Genomic DNA, 15,131 nt, shown 5'->3' with positions numbered 1-15,131 from the left:
GTTCCATTACTGCTATCAAGTCCCGACAAGCGCGGGAACCACGGCTCTCCGACTCCTTCTCCTGACGTGAGATCTCAGCCGTTGGATGTATCGTATTCATCATCTGGAGAACAACCGAAGAATGTTCCAGTGCCTCCATCAGGTCCCGGCAAGCGCGGGAACCACGGCTCTCCGACCCCTTCTCATGACGTGAGATCTCAGCCGTTGGGTCTATCGTATTCGTCATTCGGAGAGCTATCAAAGAATGTTCCAGTGCCTCCATCAGCTCCTGGCAAGGGCGGCAACCACGGCTCTCCGACTCCTTCTCCTGACGTGAGATCTCAGCCGTTGGATGTATCGTATTCATCATCTGGAGAACTACCGAAGAATGTTCCAGTGCCTCCATCAGGTCCCGGCAAGCGCGGGAACCACGGCTCTCCGACCCCTTCTCATGACGTGAGATCTCAGCCGTTGGGTCTATCGTATTCGTCATTCGGAGAGCTATCAAAGAATGTTCCAGTGCCTCCATCAGCTCCTGGCAAGGGCGGCAACCACGGCTCTCCGACTCCTTCTCCTGACGTGAGATCTCAGCCGTTGGATGTATCGTATTCATCATCTGGAGAACAACCGAAAACCGAGCGCCTCCATCAGGTCCCGGCAAGCGCGGGAACCACGGCTCTCCGACCCCTTCTCCTGACGTGAGATCTCAGTCGTTGGATCTATCGTATTCGTCATTTCCTCCATCAGGTCCCGGCAAGCGCGGGAACCACGGCTCTCCGACCCCTTCTCCTGACGTGAGATCTCACTCGTGGGATCTATCGTATTCGTCATTTGGAGAACTAGCAAAGAATGTTCCAGTGCCTCCATCAGCTCCTGGCAAGGGCGGCAACCACGGCTCTCCGACTCCTTCTCCTGACGTGAGATCTCAGCCGTTGGATGTATCGTATTCATCATCTGGAGAACAACCGAAAAATGTTCCAGTGCCTCCATCAGGTCCTGGCAAGCGCGGGAACCACGGCTCTCCGACCCCTTCTCCTGACGTGAGATCTCAGCCGTTGGATTTATCGTATTCGTTATTCGGAGAACTAGCAAAGAATGTTCCAGTGCCTCCATCAGCTCCTGGCAAGGGCGGCAACCACGGCTCTCCGACCCCTTCTGCTGACGTGAGATCTCAGCCGTTGCATGTATCGTATTCATCATTTGGAGAACTGTCAGAAGAATACTCCAGTGCCTCCATCAACACCCAACATGCGTCGCGATAACCGCTTTCCATCTACATCTTCATCTATATACGTTTGAAAATTTAAAATATGAATGTAAATTCGTCTGATATTTGCATCATATGATCTAATACGAGAATAATATTATCCATTGTCTTTACTTCTTCTCATCTAATAAATTTTTATAATGTTTTTATGTATTAATGATGATAATAATATTAGTTTTTTAAAGAAATCGATAAATTTAGGATTCCTATGATAAATATAACCATTTTTCAGTTTTTAAAATAAAATTTTAATTTATTACTGAAATATAGAAATTATGAAATCAATTTAAAATTTTAATTTAATGTTAATTTGTATTAATAATAAATTAACGAGCAAACTAATTAGTTTTGCGACTTAATTAATTTTTTATAATTTATATCTATTTATTTACTAATAATATATAGTAATCATATCTAAAAGGTTTAATTGGAGTAATTATTTTCTAAATAAATAAATGTTATATTAGAATGGATAGTTATCTACAGTTAGTAATAATTATTTTTAAAAAAATGGGTCTAAAATTTATGGGATCCAGGTTGCACTTAATAAAACCCTATATATATAATATAAAAAAGACTCCATTAAATAAAATATATGTATTTGTAAAAAGTTACTAAAAAATATTAAACTCTTAAAACCCGGGAAAGTAATATAAAATAAAGTTGTTTTGACTTTCACATTAAATATAAATTAGTTAGCTTTTTTTTTTAAAATCAAGTTGTTGCTAGAGTTTACTGAGGTAAATCTAAGATGTGACTAGTTTGCCACGTCATCCCACGTCACCACGTCAACAAATTTTTTGAAAAATCAGTAACAAAACTGTACAAAAAACACATACATATATATATATATATACACACACACACACAATCATATGCATTCATACATATTATATTCTGATGAAGTCCTCCGTTGGTTAACCAAGGTTTTTTTTTTTAACTTCACGTAATCAATTTTTAGGTGGAAAAACACTATAAAAAGAAAAGAAAAATTTAATTTCCATCCACCAAATGTATAAAATCTAAGAGAAATTAATTGAACTCAAAACTTACAATAATGAATGCATATTTCGGATTTCACTTCTGTTTTAGGTTTGTTTTTTTTTCTATTTTGTAAAAACTATATAGATTCGAATTTTTGTATAATATTTTATTCGAGTTCAGTCTTTATTAATAAAATACTTATTTTTTTTAAAAAGAATACATTTTCATTTTGTTTTTAAGATTATTTTTATTTTCAATTCAAAACTTAGTTAATTTAATTTAAAAAACTCATAACCAAGCGTTGTTCAATTTAGGTGTACATGTGATTATATATAGTGGGTGATCATTTCAATTATTAACCGAATAATCAAACCGAACCGAACCGAATAAAATATAACTCTATATAATCGAATCAAATCCGATATAAAAACCGAACGATTATCATGACTTCTCTAAATTCAAAAAAATCGAATCCGGACCGAATAAAAAAATAACCGAAAAAACGATAGTTCTTTTGAAAAAAAATGATTACCAATAAAAAAACTGAATTAGAACCGAAATAGAACTGAAATCGAACCGATCCAAAGTTAATATGAAAATTGAATGGTTATAGTTCTTCTATAATCGAAATAAACGAACTGAACTGAAATCTGAAATGGTCCCCTAATTATATATTATTCGTTTAGGTTTTGCATAACCCTATCTACAATAATATGTGTGAATGTTTGTGTAAAGCTGTGTGTGAAGATCTCTCTTTGAATCAGAAGGCACATAACTCATAGAACAAACACCGCAAGCAAACAACTAATTACAAATTATATTCGGCTGTGCCATGGAAAAAAAAAAGTAATTTTGCATTAACTATAAGATTAAATACTGAACCAGACTCATTAATTATCCATTGGCTTTGGATACGCATTTCGAGATGTTACCAAAATCCATTCGGATTCTGCGGTCGGGGACCTGAAAAGGGTCATCACAAAATTGAAGCTTTCTTGGGATATATATATGGATTCCTTGATATTTCATATATTAAGTGAAGCCATAATTTTTTTTAACGGTAACGAAAGAAGAAAAGGAGAAAAAAAAATGAACAAGACTAGGGTTTTGCTGCTTCTATATTTAGCCTTGTGTTTAGGGCTAATCGGTTTTCCGGTTCAACCTCGACCGTTGGATATATATCTGGGTGATGAGATGGTGCAACCACAGCCGTCGGATCTGGTTATGGTTCATCCACCGATTCGTCCCTCGGGCCCAAACCCTCGCCATAACCCTAATCCACCTTCACCTTCTCTGTAAGGGGTCTTTGTGTGAATTTAGTCCCTCTTTAATCTGTACTTGTGCTTGTGTTTGGGTGAAATAAACGTATATAAATTATATATATATATATATATATATATATATGTATGATATGGTTGTAAAAGAATACTGAAACTTTATGTAATATTACACATATATATATATATATACACATTTTGTTATATGTATTTCTGATTTTTTTTAACCTTATTTATCGTTATATTTTATATTTAATTTAGATTTCCTTATTTGTATTAAGCAATAAATTAAGGCAGATTTATGATTATACTCTATCAAACATAAACCCTTTTTTTAACGTAAATCTTATAAATATGAATGTTCTTGTAATAGAGAAAATCCATTGTAGCATTCCTAAATACATATAGCAGAATTCACCATACCAAATCCAAATAAAATGTGAGAGTTATACTAAAATAGTCATAAATATTTAAAAACCTAATTCGAAAACAATCAAAATCTAAAGTATGTCTTTCACTCTAAAAGGTTTTCCGATAAATGTGAAGTATACTCACTTTACGATGACTTACTATTTAACTTTCAATCTTTTTTAGTTTATTATTCTGGTTTGCTATTATGAATTCTAATATCTGTATTATCTTTTGTAATCTCTTTTTTACGGTCATTTAAATATATAATATTTACCATTAAAAAAAAAAACCTTAAACAAGTTGTTATTGTGAATCAAACATAAACCTTAAATCATACAGATATACAAATATATATATATAGAAACAATGAAAAGGAAGCATCTGGTCGGAACCCTAGCTCGTTTCTTAATTTGCCATATGTGTTGGAGTCATGAGTTCGCCGGAAAATTCACCGGGAAACTGGTCGGAGGCTGGTGGTTGAAGTTGCGTCCGAAGCACAGTCCACGCCCTCCGGCGACGACATCTCCTCCTGGTCAAACCAATTCCATCTACCCCTATTCACTTCTTTATCGTTAAAGAGATTTTGGTCTTATCATTATTTTATTATAATACGCAAAATATAATAAAATAAACATTTCATTTTTTTTTTTGCGGTCCATGTAATTATTATCAGTAGTATCATTTTTTGTTTCATTTGCTTAATACATCAAATCCGTCCGTGTTGCCACGTAGCCTCCAATCACGTCTATATTTGCGCAAATATAGAATTCGGGAGTGTATACTCTCTCTCACTACTCACTATTTTTTTTAATCGTAAATTCGTTATAAATGTTTGAGAATATTATATATATATATATATATTGAATGACTAGAGTTTTTGGAGATTTTCGAATTTAAAAACCAAAATAAGATCCAGTGAAATATATTTGTTTTTTTTCTTCTAAAAACCCAAAAAATCATTTTATTGATTAATAATCCATTATTGTGAGATTGATATCATCTGTTATTTGTTAATTATTAATATCTCGTATATATCAAAATAAAGATTTTTTAACGGAAACGGAATCCGAACACCACAGATTGAAGAATAAAATCCCACTGAAAATATGAAAATATCTCTCTATGTGGGGTGACGATTTTTGTTATTAATTGATTAATCCAAATCGATCCGATCCAGATATGATATAATCGTATGTGAACCGAATATATGGTTATGATTTTTCTAAATCAAAAAATCGAATTCGAACCGAACCAAATCGAATAAAAAATAATTGAAAAATAGAAAATTTCTTTCAAAATGAAAATTTTATGAATAAAACCCGAATCTAAACCGAACAAAATAGAACCAAATCAAACCGAACCAAATTTGATTTAAACCGAATGATTATAGTTATGGTATGACCGGAAAAAACCGAAGCCAAATATAACCGAACCGATAGAAACCCGAAACCATCACCTGATTCACCTCTACTCTATATAAGCAAGTGCATGGAATAAAAGGGTTGATTAAAAAAAAATCCCTATATCAAAACCCTAAAAGCCAAAAACAATGAGCAAGTTGCCATTGCTTGTAACCCTCTTTGCTATGGTCTTTGCCGTATTCATGGTCTCGGCCCGGTCGATGCGTTCTCAACCGTTGGATCTTTCACGTCTGTCGTCCGGAGTATTATCGAAGGGTCCGATTCCTCCGTCGGCCCCCGGCAAGGGCGGCAATCGCCGATCACCATCGTTATCTATGGTGTTGACTGGTGGAATCGCAATCGCAATCGCGGTGATTGCAGGCGTTTACGATGCGTTTGCTGGCGATTCTAGGCGATTGGTACTGACTGGTAAAAAAACTGTTGTTGATAGCGATTGCGAGTGATTGCGATTTAAAACGATTGGTTGACAGCGATTGCGATTGCGATTTGATTTAAATTACAAAAAAATACATCATTATATACAATATTAACCATTTTTAAAATATTTTTAATTAGTTTTTTTTACTATTATTTAATATCAAATAATTATTAAATTTATAAATAATTAATTATAAAATTGAAAATATTATTTTGTTATCAAATTTAATTTATTTTCAAAGATAATTTTAATATTAAAAATATTTATTGGTAAAACCAAACAATATCAAACATAATATATACCAAACAAAATTATTAATATATTTTTTTAATTTATGTATGTATATATGTATTAAGTATATAAATATATGTATATATATGTCTATATATGTATATGTATGTTATTTTCAAAATAATTTTAATATTAAAAATATTTATTGGTAAAACCAAACAATATCAAACATAATATATACCAAACAAAATTATTAATATATTTTTTTAATTTATGTATGTATATATGTATTAAGTATATAAATATATGTATATATATGTATGTGTGTATATATGTATGTATATATATGTGTGTATGTATGTATATATATGTGTGTATGTATGTATATATATGTATGTGTGTGTATATGTATGCATGTATGTATATATATGTGTATATATATGTATATGTACGTATGTATATATATATTTATATATGTATATGTGTATATGTGTATACATGTGTATATATATATGTATGTATGTGTATATATATGTATGTATGTTTATGTGTATATAGATGTATGTATGTATATATGATTGTTTGTGTATATATATGTGTATATATATATGTATGTATGCATGTATGTGTGTATATATATATGTATGTGTGTATATATGTGTGTATATATATATGTATGTATGTATGTATATGTTTATATATGTACGTGTGTGTATATATGTATGTGTATATGTATATGTATGTATGTGTACTATAGATGTATGTATGTATATATGATTGTTTGTGTATATATATATATGTTTGTATGTATATATGTATGTATGTGTGTATGTATATATATATGTATTTTATATATATATGTATTTATATATTTTATGTATATATAAACATACGTAAGTTCTTTATATATATAATATGATATGTATGTATATATATTAATTAATATTAGGGGTATTTTGATCATTTAATCAAAACGCTGCAAAACACTATCGTAACGCAATCTTTTAACTGCGATTAGAATATTGATGTTTTGTTGCGATTACGGACGATTACGATTCCAATATATATATATACTAATTAATATTGGGGGTATTTTGGTCATTTAATCAAAACGCTGCAAAACGCTATCGTAATGCAATCTTTTAGCTGCGATTAGAATATTGATGTTTTGTTGCGATTACGGGCGATTACGATTCCAACAATCACTTTTTCAATCACCCGTAATCGTCAGAAGTCGCAATCGCTGCAATTGCGGGCGATTGCGTTACCACCAATCACACCCTATATATGTTTGATCATTACAAATATATATATATATATATATATATATATATATATATATTTGTGTAGTAATGGGAAATCATTTGATGTGAGAAATCAGATGGAGCTGTATTATGAGAATAATATCATGTCTTATCTTTGTTATAAATATCTCGTGTTCATTTTTCAATATTTTCAAACGACATGAAAATTAAAATGAAATGCAAGGATCTTGAATGTAATATGATTTTATCAAAATATGCTATATAATTTTTATAATCAATATGAGCAACAAAATACAAAGAAATGAACATATTATATATGATGGCTTATTATCATTGCGAGGACGGGTGTGCTTACCCCAAAAAGATGGAATCCGTCTTGGCTCGAATGCCGAACATATATTAAAAAAATACAAATAAATATATAAATAAGCAAGTACATATAATAAAAGGGTCGTCACAAATCCATCATCTATATATGCTTGATGGTTGCAACTTGCAAGCGTGGATGCATTAATAATCATTTGTCTGATATGAAATTCTCGCGTTGTGTAACGCTTGATTGGAACATTAAGAGAATAATATTATGCGTCATTTGTTAATTATTAATATCTCGTGTTCAAAATATAGATGGAATATAATAAGAATTTTTTTTATGTCTAAAACAATCATATTATTTTTTCTTATTAAAACAACATTAAATTTAAATAATATACAAGGAAAAATGGATAATGAATATGTACGATGAATCAAAATAATATTGGTAAAGCAAAGATCAAAAAACCTTTTTTGCTTTGTGGGGACAAGACAAATAAGACGAAGGGTAGTGTTCTTTAGCCTTTATGTTTTATGCTGTTCTGTTCTCCGGCCGAGCGACGGCCGTCCGATCTGAATCTTGCGGCCAAGACTAAGATCCTGCCACAACACCCCTAGTCCCGAAACTCGCCTGATTCAGTCGGCAGCCATTGGAGGATACTCTATCCGTTTCTCGAAACCCGAGATCACGTTTCTGCAACCCGAACCATTGGAGGATACCTGTCTGTTTCCCGAAGATACCACATATATGCAGCCAGAACCATTGGAGGATACCTATCCATTTCCCGAAACCCGAGATCACGCTTCTGCAGCCAGATCCATTGGCTTTGGATACGCATTTCGAGATGTTACCAAAATCCATTCGGATTCTGCGGTCGGGGACCTGAAAAGGGTCATCACAAAATTGAAGCTTTCTTGGGGCTGGTCGGAGATTGGAGCATTAATGATGATCCTGTTTCAGTGAAATGAAGAAAAGGGTATGTAAATAATTGGACCGACGAATACGATCTATAGTATCCAAGACCTAATTATATCATTTTGGCTTTGATTCAGAACTGTGTAGACTGGTTTTCACCTTATGAACAAAGTGCATAACAAATCTTCTCAGTAACAAAACTAAGAGAATCTCATCATGAACATCTTTAAATTTCGATCTAAACTGGAAAAATTCGAAACTCAATCTCATGTAAGAATCGAACCTGGCAGCTTAGCACGAATATGATGCATCCAGACCCGATATTCTTCATCCAGGTCGTGGCTGCTGCCAAGAACCAGAGCAGCAAAAAAGCAAATCCATCAGGTCTCTCTCCCGAGACCCGAAAACAGGAATTTTTATAGGCAAGTCGAGATGTTTTCTCCGATATTCGTACATCAGTATATGGATTCGCTTGCTCGGCCTCATACCACAAGAAGTAACCACGCCTTCAGATCACTCCCCTGTCTTCAGTAACATTACACTTAGAACGAGCAAACATCTCGGGTTTCAGACAGAACTTTGACGACTGATAAAACGATTCCAGACCTTCCCTTTTCTTCGTCTAATTCCAATTTTTTCTCCCTTTTAATCAGCTTATGACATACATAAGAAGATATGAGAGACGCTAACCTGGCTAAGGCTGAAGAACTCATCGACCTTTACCGTGTGTTTGGTAGCTTGCTTCCGTGGCTTCTAACCATTTCTCCGCCTCTTCCCATCTACCGGCTTCGCGAAGACCCTGATATATTATCATGTGAGTCCATTGGTCGGGCTCATACCCTCTCTGACACAACCGTTTAACCATCTCGAGTGCATCATCGACCCGTTCCATCATCAACCTTCTCAGCAACATATTGTAAGTGAAGATACTAAGAGGGTAGCATTTCTCGATAACTTCATCCAACGTCTTTATCTCTCCCATCACTCTGACCCGTCCTGAGAATATCCCGATCAATTCCCCAAGCAACCTCATCTGGGGCGTCACCTCAAGATCATCTCTCATCCGAATCCATGCTTCATATATTCCTCGGGTCTTCAATGCGTTAAACAAAAGATTATTACCAATGAACGCTGTAAGGGGTCTGCCTGTTTTCCTAAACTCGCTGACTAACCTAATCCCTGTCTCATACATGCCATTGGTGCACATGTGAGTTATGACCCTTTCATAGCATTCAATGCTAGGGAGCAGCCCGTTACGCTTCATCTCGTCGAAATACATCAATGCAATATTCCCCTTCTTGGCTTTACATAGCTCACGGATCATGGTATGGTAAAGTTTTCCACTTACCTCGCCTTTTTCGCAAAGGGCATCGAAGAAGTTTACAGCATCTGAAAATTTTCCAGCCCTTATATAACACTTGAGCAGAAGAATATTTGATGCTAATGTTGGCCTGATCTGATCTTTCATCATCATCTTGTATACTTTTGCTGTGAGTTCTGGCTTTCCTGCATGCCCGGCTCCATCGATGAAGCGATTATATACCTTAACTTTGTCTTCGAGAAGACGTAACTGCACCTCTAGCAAGTTGAAAAAGCTGTCCATGCAATTTTCCATCCCGCACAGAGATTGGATAACACTTCGGTACAGTCCCGGGGCCGGGGCGTAACCCTTTTTCTGCATTTCGATGAGAAGTTTGGCAGCTATGTCCCCCTTGTTTGACCTGACAGACACAGTTATCAAGCTGATGAACATGTTTGCGGTAATGTCAATACCGGCCCTAACGAGATCATCACGGATCAAAAGACCATCTTCCAATTTCCCGGCCTTGCAAAGAGCCGACACAAACCTGCCATAGGCTACCCCACTAGGCAGTAACCTGTGTCTTAACGATAAAATGGACAGTTCCTTCATGTTTTCAAGCTTCCCCTTCTCGCACAGAGCCTTGGCAAGTATATGTAGAGTGTATCTACCGGGGAAATGTCCTTGATCGATCGAAGCTTTGAAGATACCATAAGCCCGTTCGACACTGCGATGGTCTTGCTCGCACAGGGTATTGATTAGATAGTTGTAAGCCATGGTGGTAAGAGCAAGACCGATCTCTGACCTAGACCGGCACAGTTCGAGGGCTATATCCACCAGTCCGGCTTTGCAGAAGAAGCATAAGACCGCGTTCATGGTGCCCTTATCGGGAGAAACCCCTTGCTCCATCATCTCGATAATGACATCACAGACCTCCATGAGCCGATTCTCCCTCAAAAGCTGAAGCACCAAAGCGTTGTACGTAAAAACATCAACAACACGCCCATCTCCTAAAGAATTCAACTTGTGCAAGAAGTGGACAGCCCCGAGCGAACTCCTGGCTCGGATGAGAGCCTTGATCCAGATGCTGTAACCTCGGTCCATTCGGACTGTACCCAGCTCTCTGACCTCGTCCAGCAATCTAGCCGCCCGACGAAACAAGTTACGGGAACATAGAGCATCGACTACAAGGCCGTATGCAGTCGAGAATCCGTCTGGATCACCATCGGTTTTGAGCAAGCTACGGACATAGTTCTCAGCCTCGGTTAGCTTACCTTGCTTGCAGAAACTCTTGACCAAGATGGAATGCGTGATGCCGCAGACGAAGCCGCGCGAGGAGATCTGATCGACGATGACATCGACAGTGTCGAAGTAACTCTCCTCGACGAGGGCATTGAGGAGAACATGATACCCAAACGAATCTAAATCCAAACCTCTGAATCTCATGGAACCGAAGTGTCGGAGAGCGACGTCGACTTGACCGACGAGGGAGTAACCGATGACGAGGGCATCGCTGACGCGGAGGGAATGGGGGATCGAAAAATCCGGCGTGAGCCCGGCACGGTGGAGGAGCTTGAAGTAGGCATGGAACGTGGCGCGAGAGTGATAGAACCCCGGTTGTCGGGAAGCCCAGTCGAAGAACTTAATACAAGAGGCGACATCGTTGCCGCCAAAGGAGAGCACGCGGAGGATGAGCTCCTCCGAGAGGCGGATGCCGAGCCGGGACAGGCGGAGGTGGAGATCTTCTCCGCCGTCTGATGCGGAGGGAGAGCGAAGGATCTCGAAGATGCGATTCAGATCTAAGAATCGATCGGCCTGGATGTGGGGGCTTGACTTGAACCAGTCTTTCAGACAACCTACGATGTCGCCGGTGGAGAACTGAAGCTCCGATGCCTCGCCGGCGGAGTAATGAAGCGTCAAAGCCTCTGAGAACGACCGGTTCTGAGCGAAGGAACCACAGGATCTGAACGGCCAAGCATGGAGCTTCTGCAAAAGTATCCTCCGCATGATGAAGACGATGGCGATGGAGGCTGGGAGAGAACGAAGATACCAGAGGAAAAAGTATTAGCCCTAATGTATCCCAAACCGGTTCCGGTTCGATACCCGGTACGAAGCTGTAACTATTCCGGTTTGGTTTGCAGTAAACAGATTAGAAGCCTTGAACCGGAATTGAACCGTTTGTGATTCATCACTCTCTGTTTCTTCACGGAAACGAGATTTTTCCGCCATTTTTTCCGGCGAGTTCTATCTTCGGGTTAATATTGTTTCTTCTCTTTGATTCGATTACGTACGAAGAACACAGAAATGGCGTGAGTTTATGAACAGTATGAGTTGCTTGAGAGAGAGAAGGAGAAGGTGATTTCTGATTTCTGGGTCTACCGGAGCTCGGTGAAGCGTCTTTAATGGCGGAATCATTCATCTGCGCGGGAATCAGTTCAGGTCCATTGACTTGATCTGTTTGCTCACCACAGTGAAGCCTCTGGAACAATCAGTGTCTTTGTTTGGACACAGAGCTGTAAAAAAACTAAGCTTGAAACACATGTTGAAGACAATCAATGGGAAGAGACAGATTTGTCCGTGATAGAGAAGAACGACAGAGTTTCAGAACAAGGAGAAGAAGTACAAAAAAAAAAGGAACCACTTTCTTAGTCATTTTGTTTAATCACAACCTCGAATTTGATCGTAAATGGTTTTGGAGCGTTGAGAAGGGCATTATCCAAAATACTTGCTAAAAACTATTTATCGAGTTAACCCCTTCTTTCGATCACTTGACCAAAATAATTGTATGATCGTATCGTGATCATAACATTAAATTTATGGTCATACTTTATATATCATACTAATCATTTGACAAAATTATAAAAAATTTAAGGTTGTTACCATTATTATCTTATCATATAATTATTGTAATCACATGACCACATATGGAAAAAGTTATATGTAGCGCTAAATTGAAAGCTTACCAGTTTTAAAATTAAAAAAAAAAATCAATTGCATGAGAAAAGTTCTTGTGAAATCAAAGTTTGGAACTTTGGTTGAATCCAAATAGTATGAACATTTTCATTGGTTATCCAAGATTTCTAGGATATTAGATAATATATAAATGTAGACTTTGCAAGAGATATTAGATCATTACTATCACTATTTATATAATAAAAATTTAAAAAAAAAAATTGTTCTTAACTAAATGGAAATGCGGATCCTAATTAACCCTTTTTTTCACCATCGTTGTCATCTTTTAATCCGGAAAAAAAAAAGAAAGGAAAAGAAAAAAAATCCAAGGCTCAAACCATCAGTTGCCACGTGTCGATCTCAGCCAAATGGGTCCCGCCGGCGTTCAACCACGTCATCACTCGAAAAGTTCAGTGACATTCTTCTAGTTAAAACTCAAATCCGATTTGTCTTTATTGGAAAATGTCTTCTGTTAAATATTTTTTTTGGACCGGGATTGTATACAGTATAGTAACGAATGTTATTTTTCCACACACACACGCATATATATATATTAAGACCTAAAGAAGATTAAGATTATCTTGGCTTTGGTAATCTTAGCGAATATAGAGTAATACACAATCTACCCAAATAATTATAATATATTTAAAGTTTAAACCCATAAGTCCAATCATTTTTTCCCTCTAAGAAATAATCAATATATGGAAAAAGACATCCATTTTATATAAATTTTTATGATATATAATCTTTTGAATTTTAAATATATTTGAATGTGGTAAATTATGATTGTGTTTGTATTTGAATTCATTTAGTATGAATTTTCGAATTAATTCGAATGGGAAATGATGAATAGCCAAATGTCTCCCGACAACAAAACCTTTTAAAATATCTAAATAGGATTTCAAACAGTTATAATTAGGAATCTATTTAGATTTGATAAAATTGATTCGAATAAAAAAAAATATGAAATAATATCTACATTGAATTTGCTATAAAAAGAAAATAAATATAATTTAAAAAAAAATATAATTATCTAATTAAATATAAAATGACAAAAAATTCATTTTTTAAAATTATCAATAAAAATGGAAGTCATATAATTTTGTTGATGAAAAATCGTAAACTCTGCTGCTTGTTCTTTCTCAAACCTCAAAATTCCACTAAAACATAAAAAAAAAAGGATTATACGACACATAACATACCCATACGAAACAAGAACGTTGAATTAAAAGGAAAAAAATATCTGAACCCTATCCGTACCTACAAGTGACCGCCACGTGTCACCATCTAAACCAACGCCACCACGTCATCTCTTACGCCACGTGCGAAAATTACTCCTCCTTCCAAGTTTAAAAGGCCGTGGCACACTCATGAGTCGTGAACGAAAATGGAACTATCCGCCATGAAAACCACCTCGATTCTCTTCTCCTTCTCCTTCTTCCTCTTCCTCCTCCCGGTTCTTCCGCTAGCATCGGCGTCGGTGACGGCGCCGGAGACCGGAGCTTCGAGCGGAGCGAGTTTGATTTTCGCGACGCTCGATAGATCGCACTACGAGTTCGACATATTCACCCTCCCCACGCGCCGCCGTCCGCCGTCGGCTTCCATGGAGATCAGGATCACCGACGGCGAGTCCGTGAATTTCAACGGCTATTTTCCTTCTCCCTCTCCGGCTCTTCTATCTCTTCTTCCCGACGAAACCCTAATCCAACAGGAAACAGTTACGCCTCCTCTGCATCTCATCTACATAACCGAGAGGAACGGCACGTCGAGCATATACTACGACGTCGTTTATGGCCAAGATTCTGGAAGCATGACGAAGCGATCGCTTCTAGAGTCGTCGGCTCGGGTCCAGGTCCCGTTGTTATCCGGCGCCGATGGTCGGAGTGGCATGACGGTAAATTCGATGAGAGATAAGCCCAGTTTGATCGGCGACTACCTTGTCTACGTGTCGACCCACGAGGACCCGGGTGTTCCCAGGGCGAGTTGGGCCGCGGTCTACTCGACTCAGGTGCAGACCGGGTTGACTCGGCGGCTGACGCCGCGTGGAATCGCCGACTTCAGCCCCGCGGTTTCTCCCTCCGGGAATTGGACCGCCGTTGCGTCGTACGCAGAGAGAGGCTGGGCCGGCGAAGTGGAGGAGCTAACCACGGACATCTATATCTTCCTGACTCGGGATGGGACTCACAGGGTCAAGGTGGTCGAACATGGCGGGTGGCCGAGTTGGGTCGACGACTCGACTCTGTATTTCCACAGAAGAAGCGAGGACGGTTGGATTAGCGTGTACCGCGCGATTCTGCAGAAAGCCGGCCCGGTTTCCATCGAGTCAGTGACGATTCAACGAGTCACCCCACCGAACCTCCACGCGTTCACACCCGCCACGTCGCCCAACAATCACCAG

General features: G+C 37.5%; 3 protein-coding genes across 7 annotated transcripts in view; 2 read left to right on the top strand and 1 right to left on the bottom strand.

Moving 5' to 3' along the window:
* The window catches only part of LOC109116100 (collagen alpha-1(III) chain-like), a 3,762-nt gene extending 2,521 nt beyond the window's left edge, over nt 1–1,241 (top strand). Inside the window, exons 3-4 of the mRNA XM_019200898.1 lie at nt 21–640; nt 727–1,241. Of these exons, the coding sequence (XP_019056443.1) occupies nt 21–640; nt 727–1,241 (1,135 nt within the window). The remainder of the gene's footprint in view (nt 1–20; nt 641–726) is intronic.
* A 6,669-nt stretch (nt 1,242–7,910) lies between these two features.
* Nucleotides 7,911–12,405, bottom strand: LOC104800219 (pentatricopeptide repeat-containing protein At1g71210). Of its 3 annotated transcripts, none has more exons than XM_010522986.2 (3): nt 9,172–12,405; nt 8,765–9,006; nt 7,911–8,517 (listed from the first exon to the last, which is right to left on the bottom strand). In XM_010522986.2, the coding sequence occupies exon 1, from the start codon at nt 11,786–11,788 to the stop codon at nt 9,191–9,193; it is 2,598 nt and encodes an 865-aa protein (XP_010521288.1). In that variant the 5' UTR covers nt 11,789–12,405; the 3' UTR covers nt 7,911–8,517; nt 8,765–9,006; nt 9,172–9,190. The 3 variants fall into 3 exon arrangements, with proteins under 3 accessions (XP_010521288.1, XP_010521289.1, XP_010521287.1); XM_010522987.2 differs by having other exon boundaries at nt 8,765–9,002; XM_010522985.1 differs by having other exon boundaries at nt 8,765–12,405.
* A 1,694-nt stretch (nt 12,406–14,099) lies between these two features.
* LOC104800217 overlaps nt 14,100–15,131 on the top strand; it is a 2,946-nt gene continuing 1,914 nt past the window's right edge. The window contains exon 1 of one of the 3 annotated variants that reach the window (XM_010522980.2): nt 14,100–15,013. In XM_010522980.2, coding sequence (XP_010521282.1) covers nt 14,121–15,013 — 893 coding nt within the window. In that variant the 5' untranslated portion in view covers nt 14,100–14,120. Of the gene's footprint in view, nt 15,129–15,131 lie in introns of all 3 variants that reach the window. The other 2 variants (XM_010522979.2, XM_019200905.1) reach the window with 2 other exon arrangements.

This window comes from Tarenaya hassleriana, unplaced genomic scaffold (genome assembly GCF_000463585.1).
Source record: "Tarenaya hassleriana unplaced genomic scaffold, ASM46358v1 Cleome65, whole genome shotgun sequence".
Classification (NCBI taxonomy): Eukaryota; Viridiplantae; Streptophyta; class Magnoliopsida; order Brassicales; family Cleomaceae; genus Tarenaya; species Tarenaya hassleriana.
This window is presented reverse-complemented; position numbering and strand designations above follow the sequence as displayed.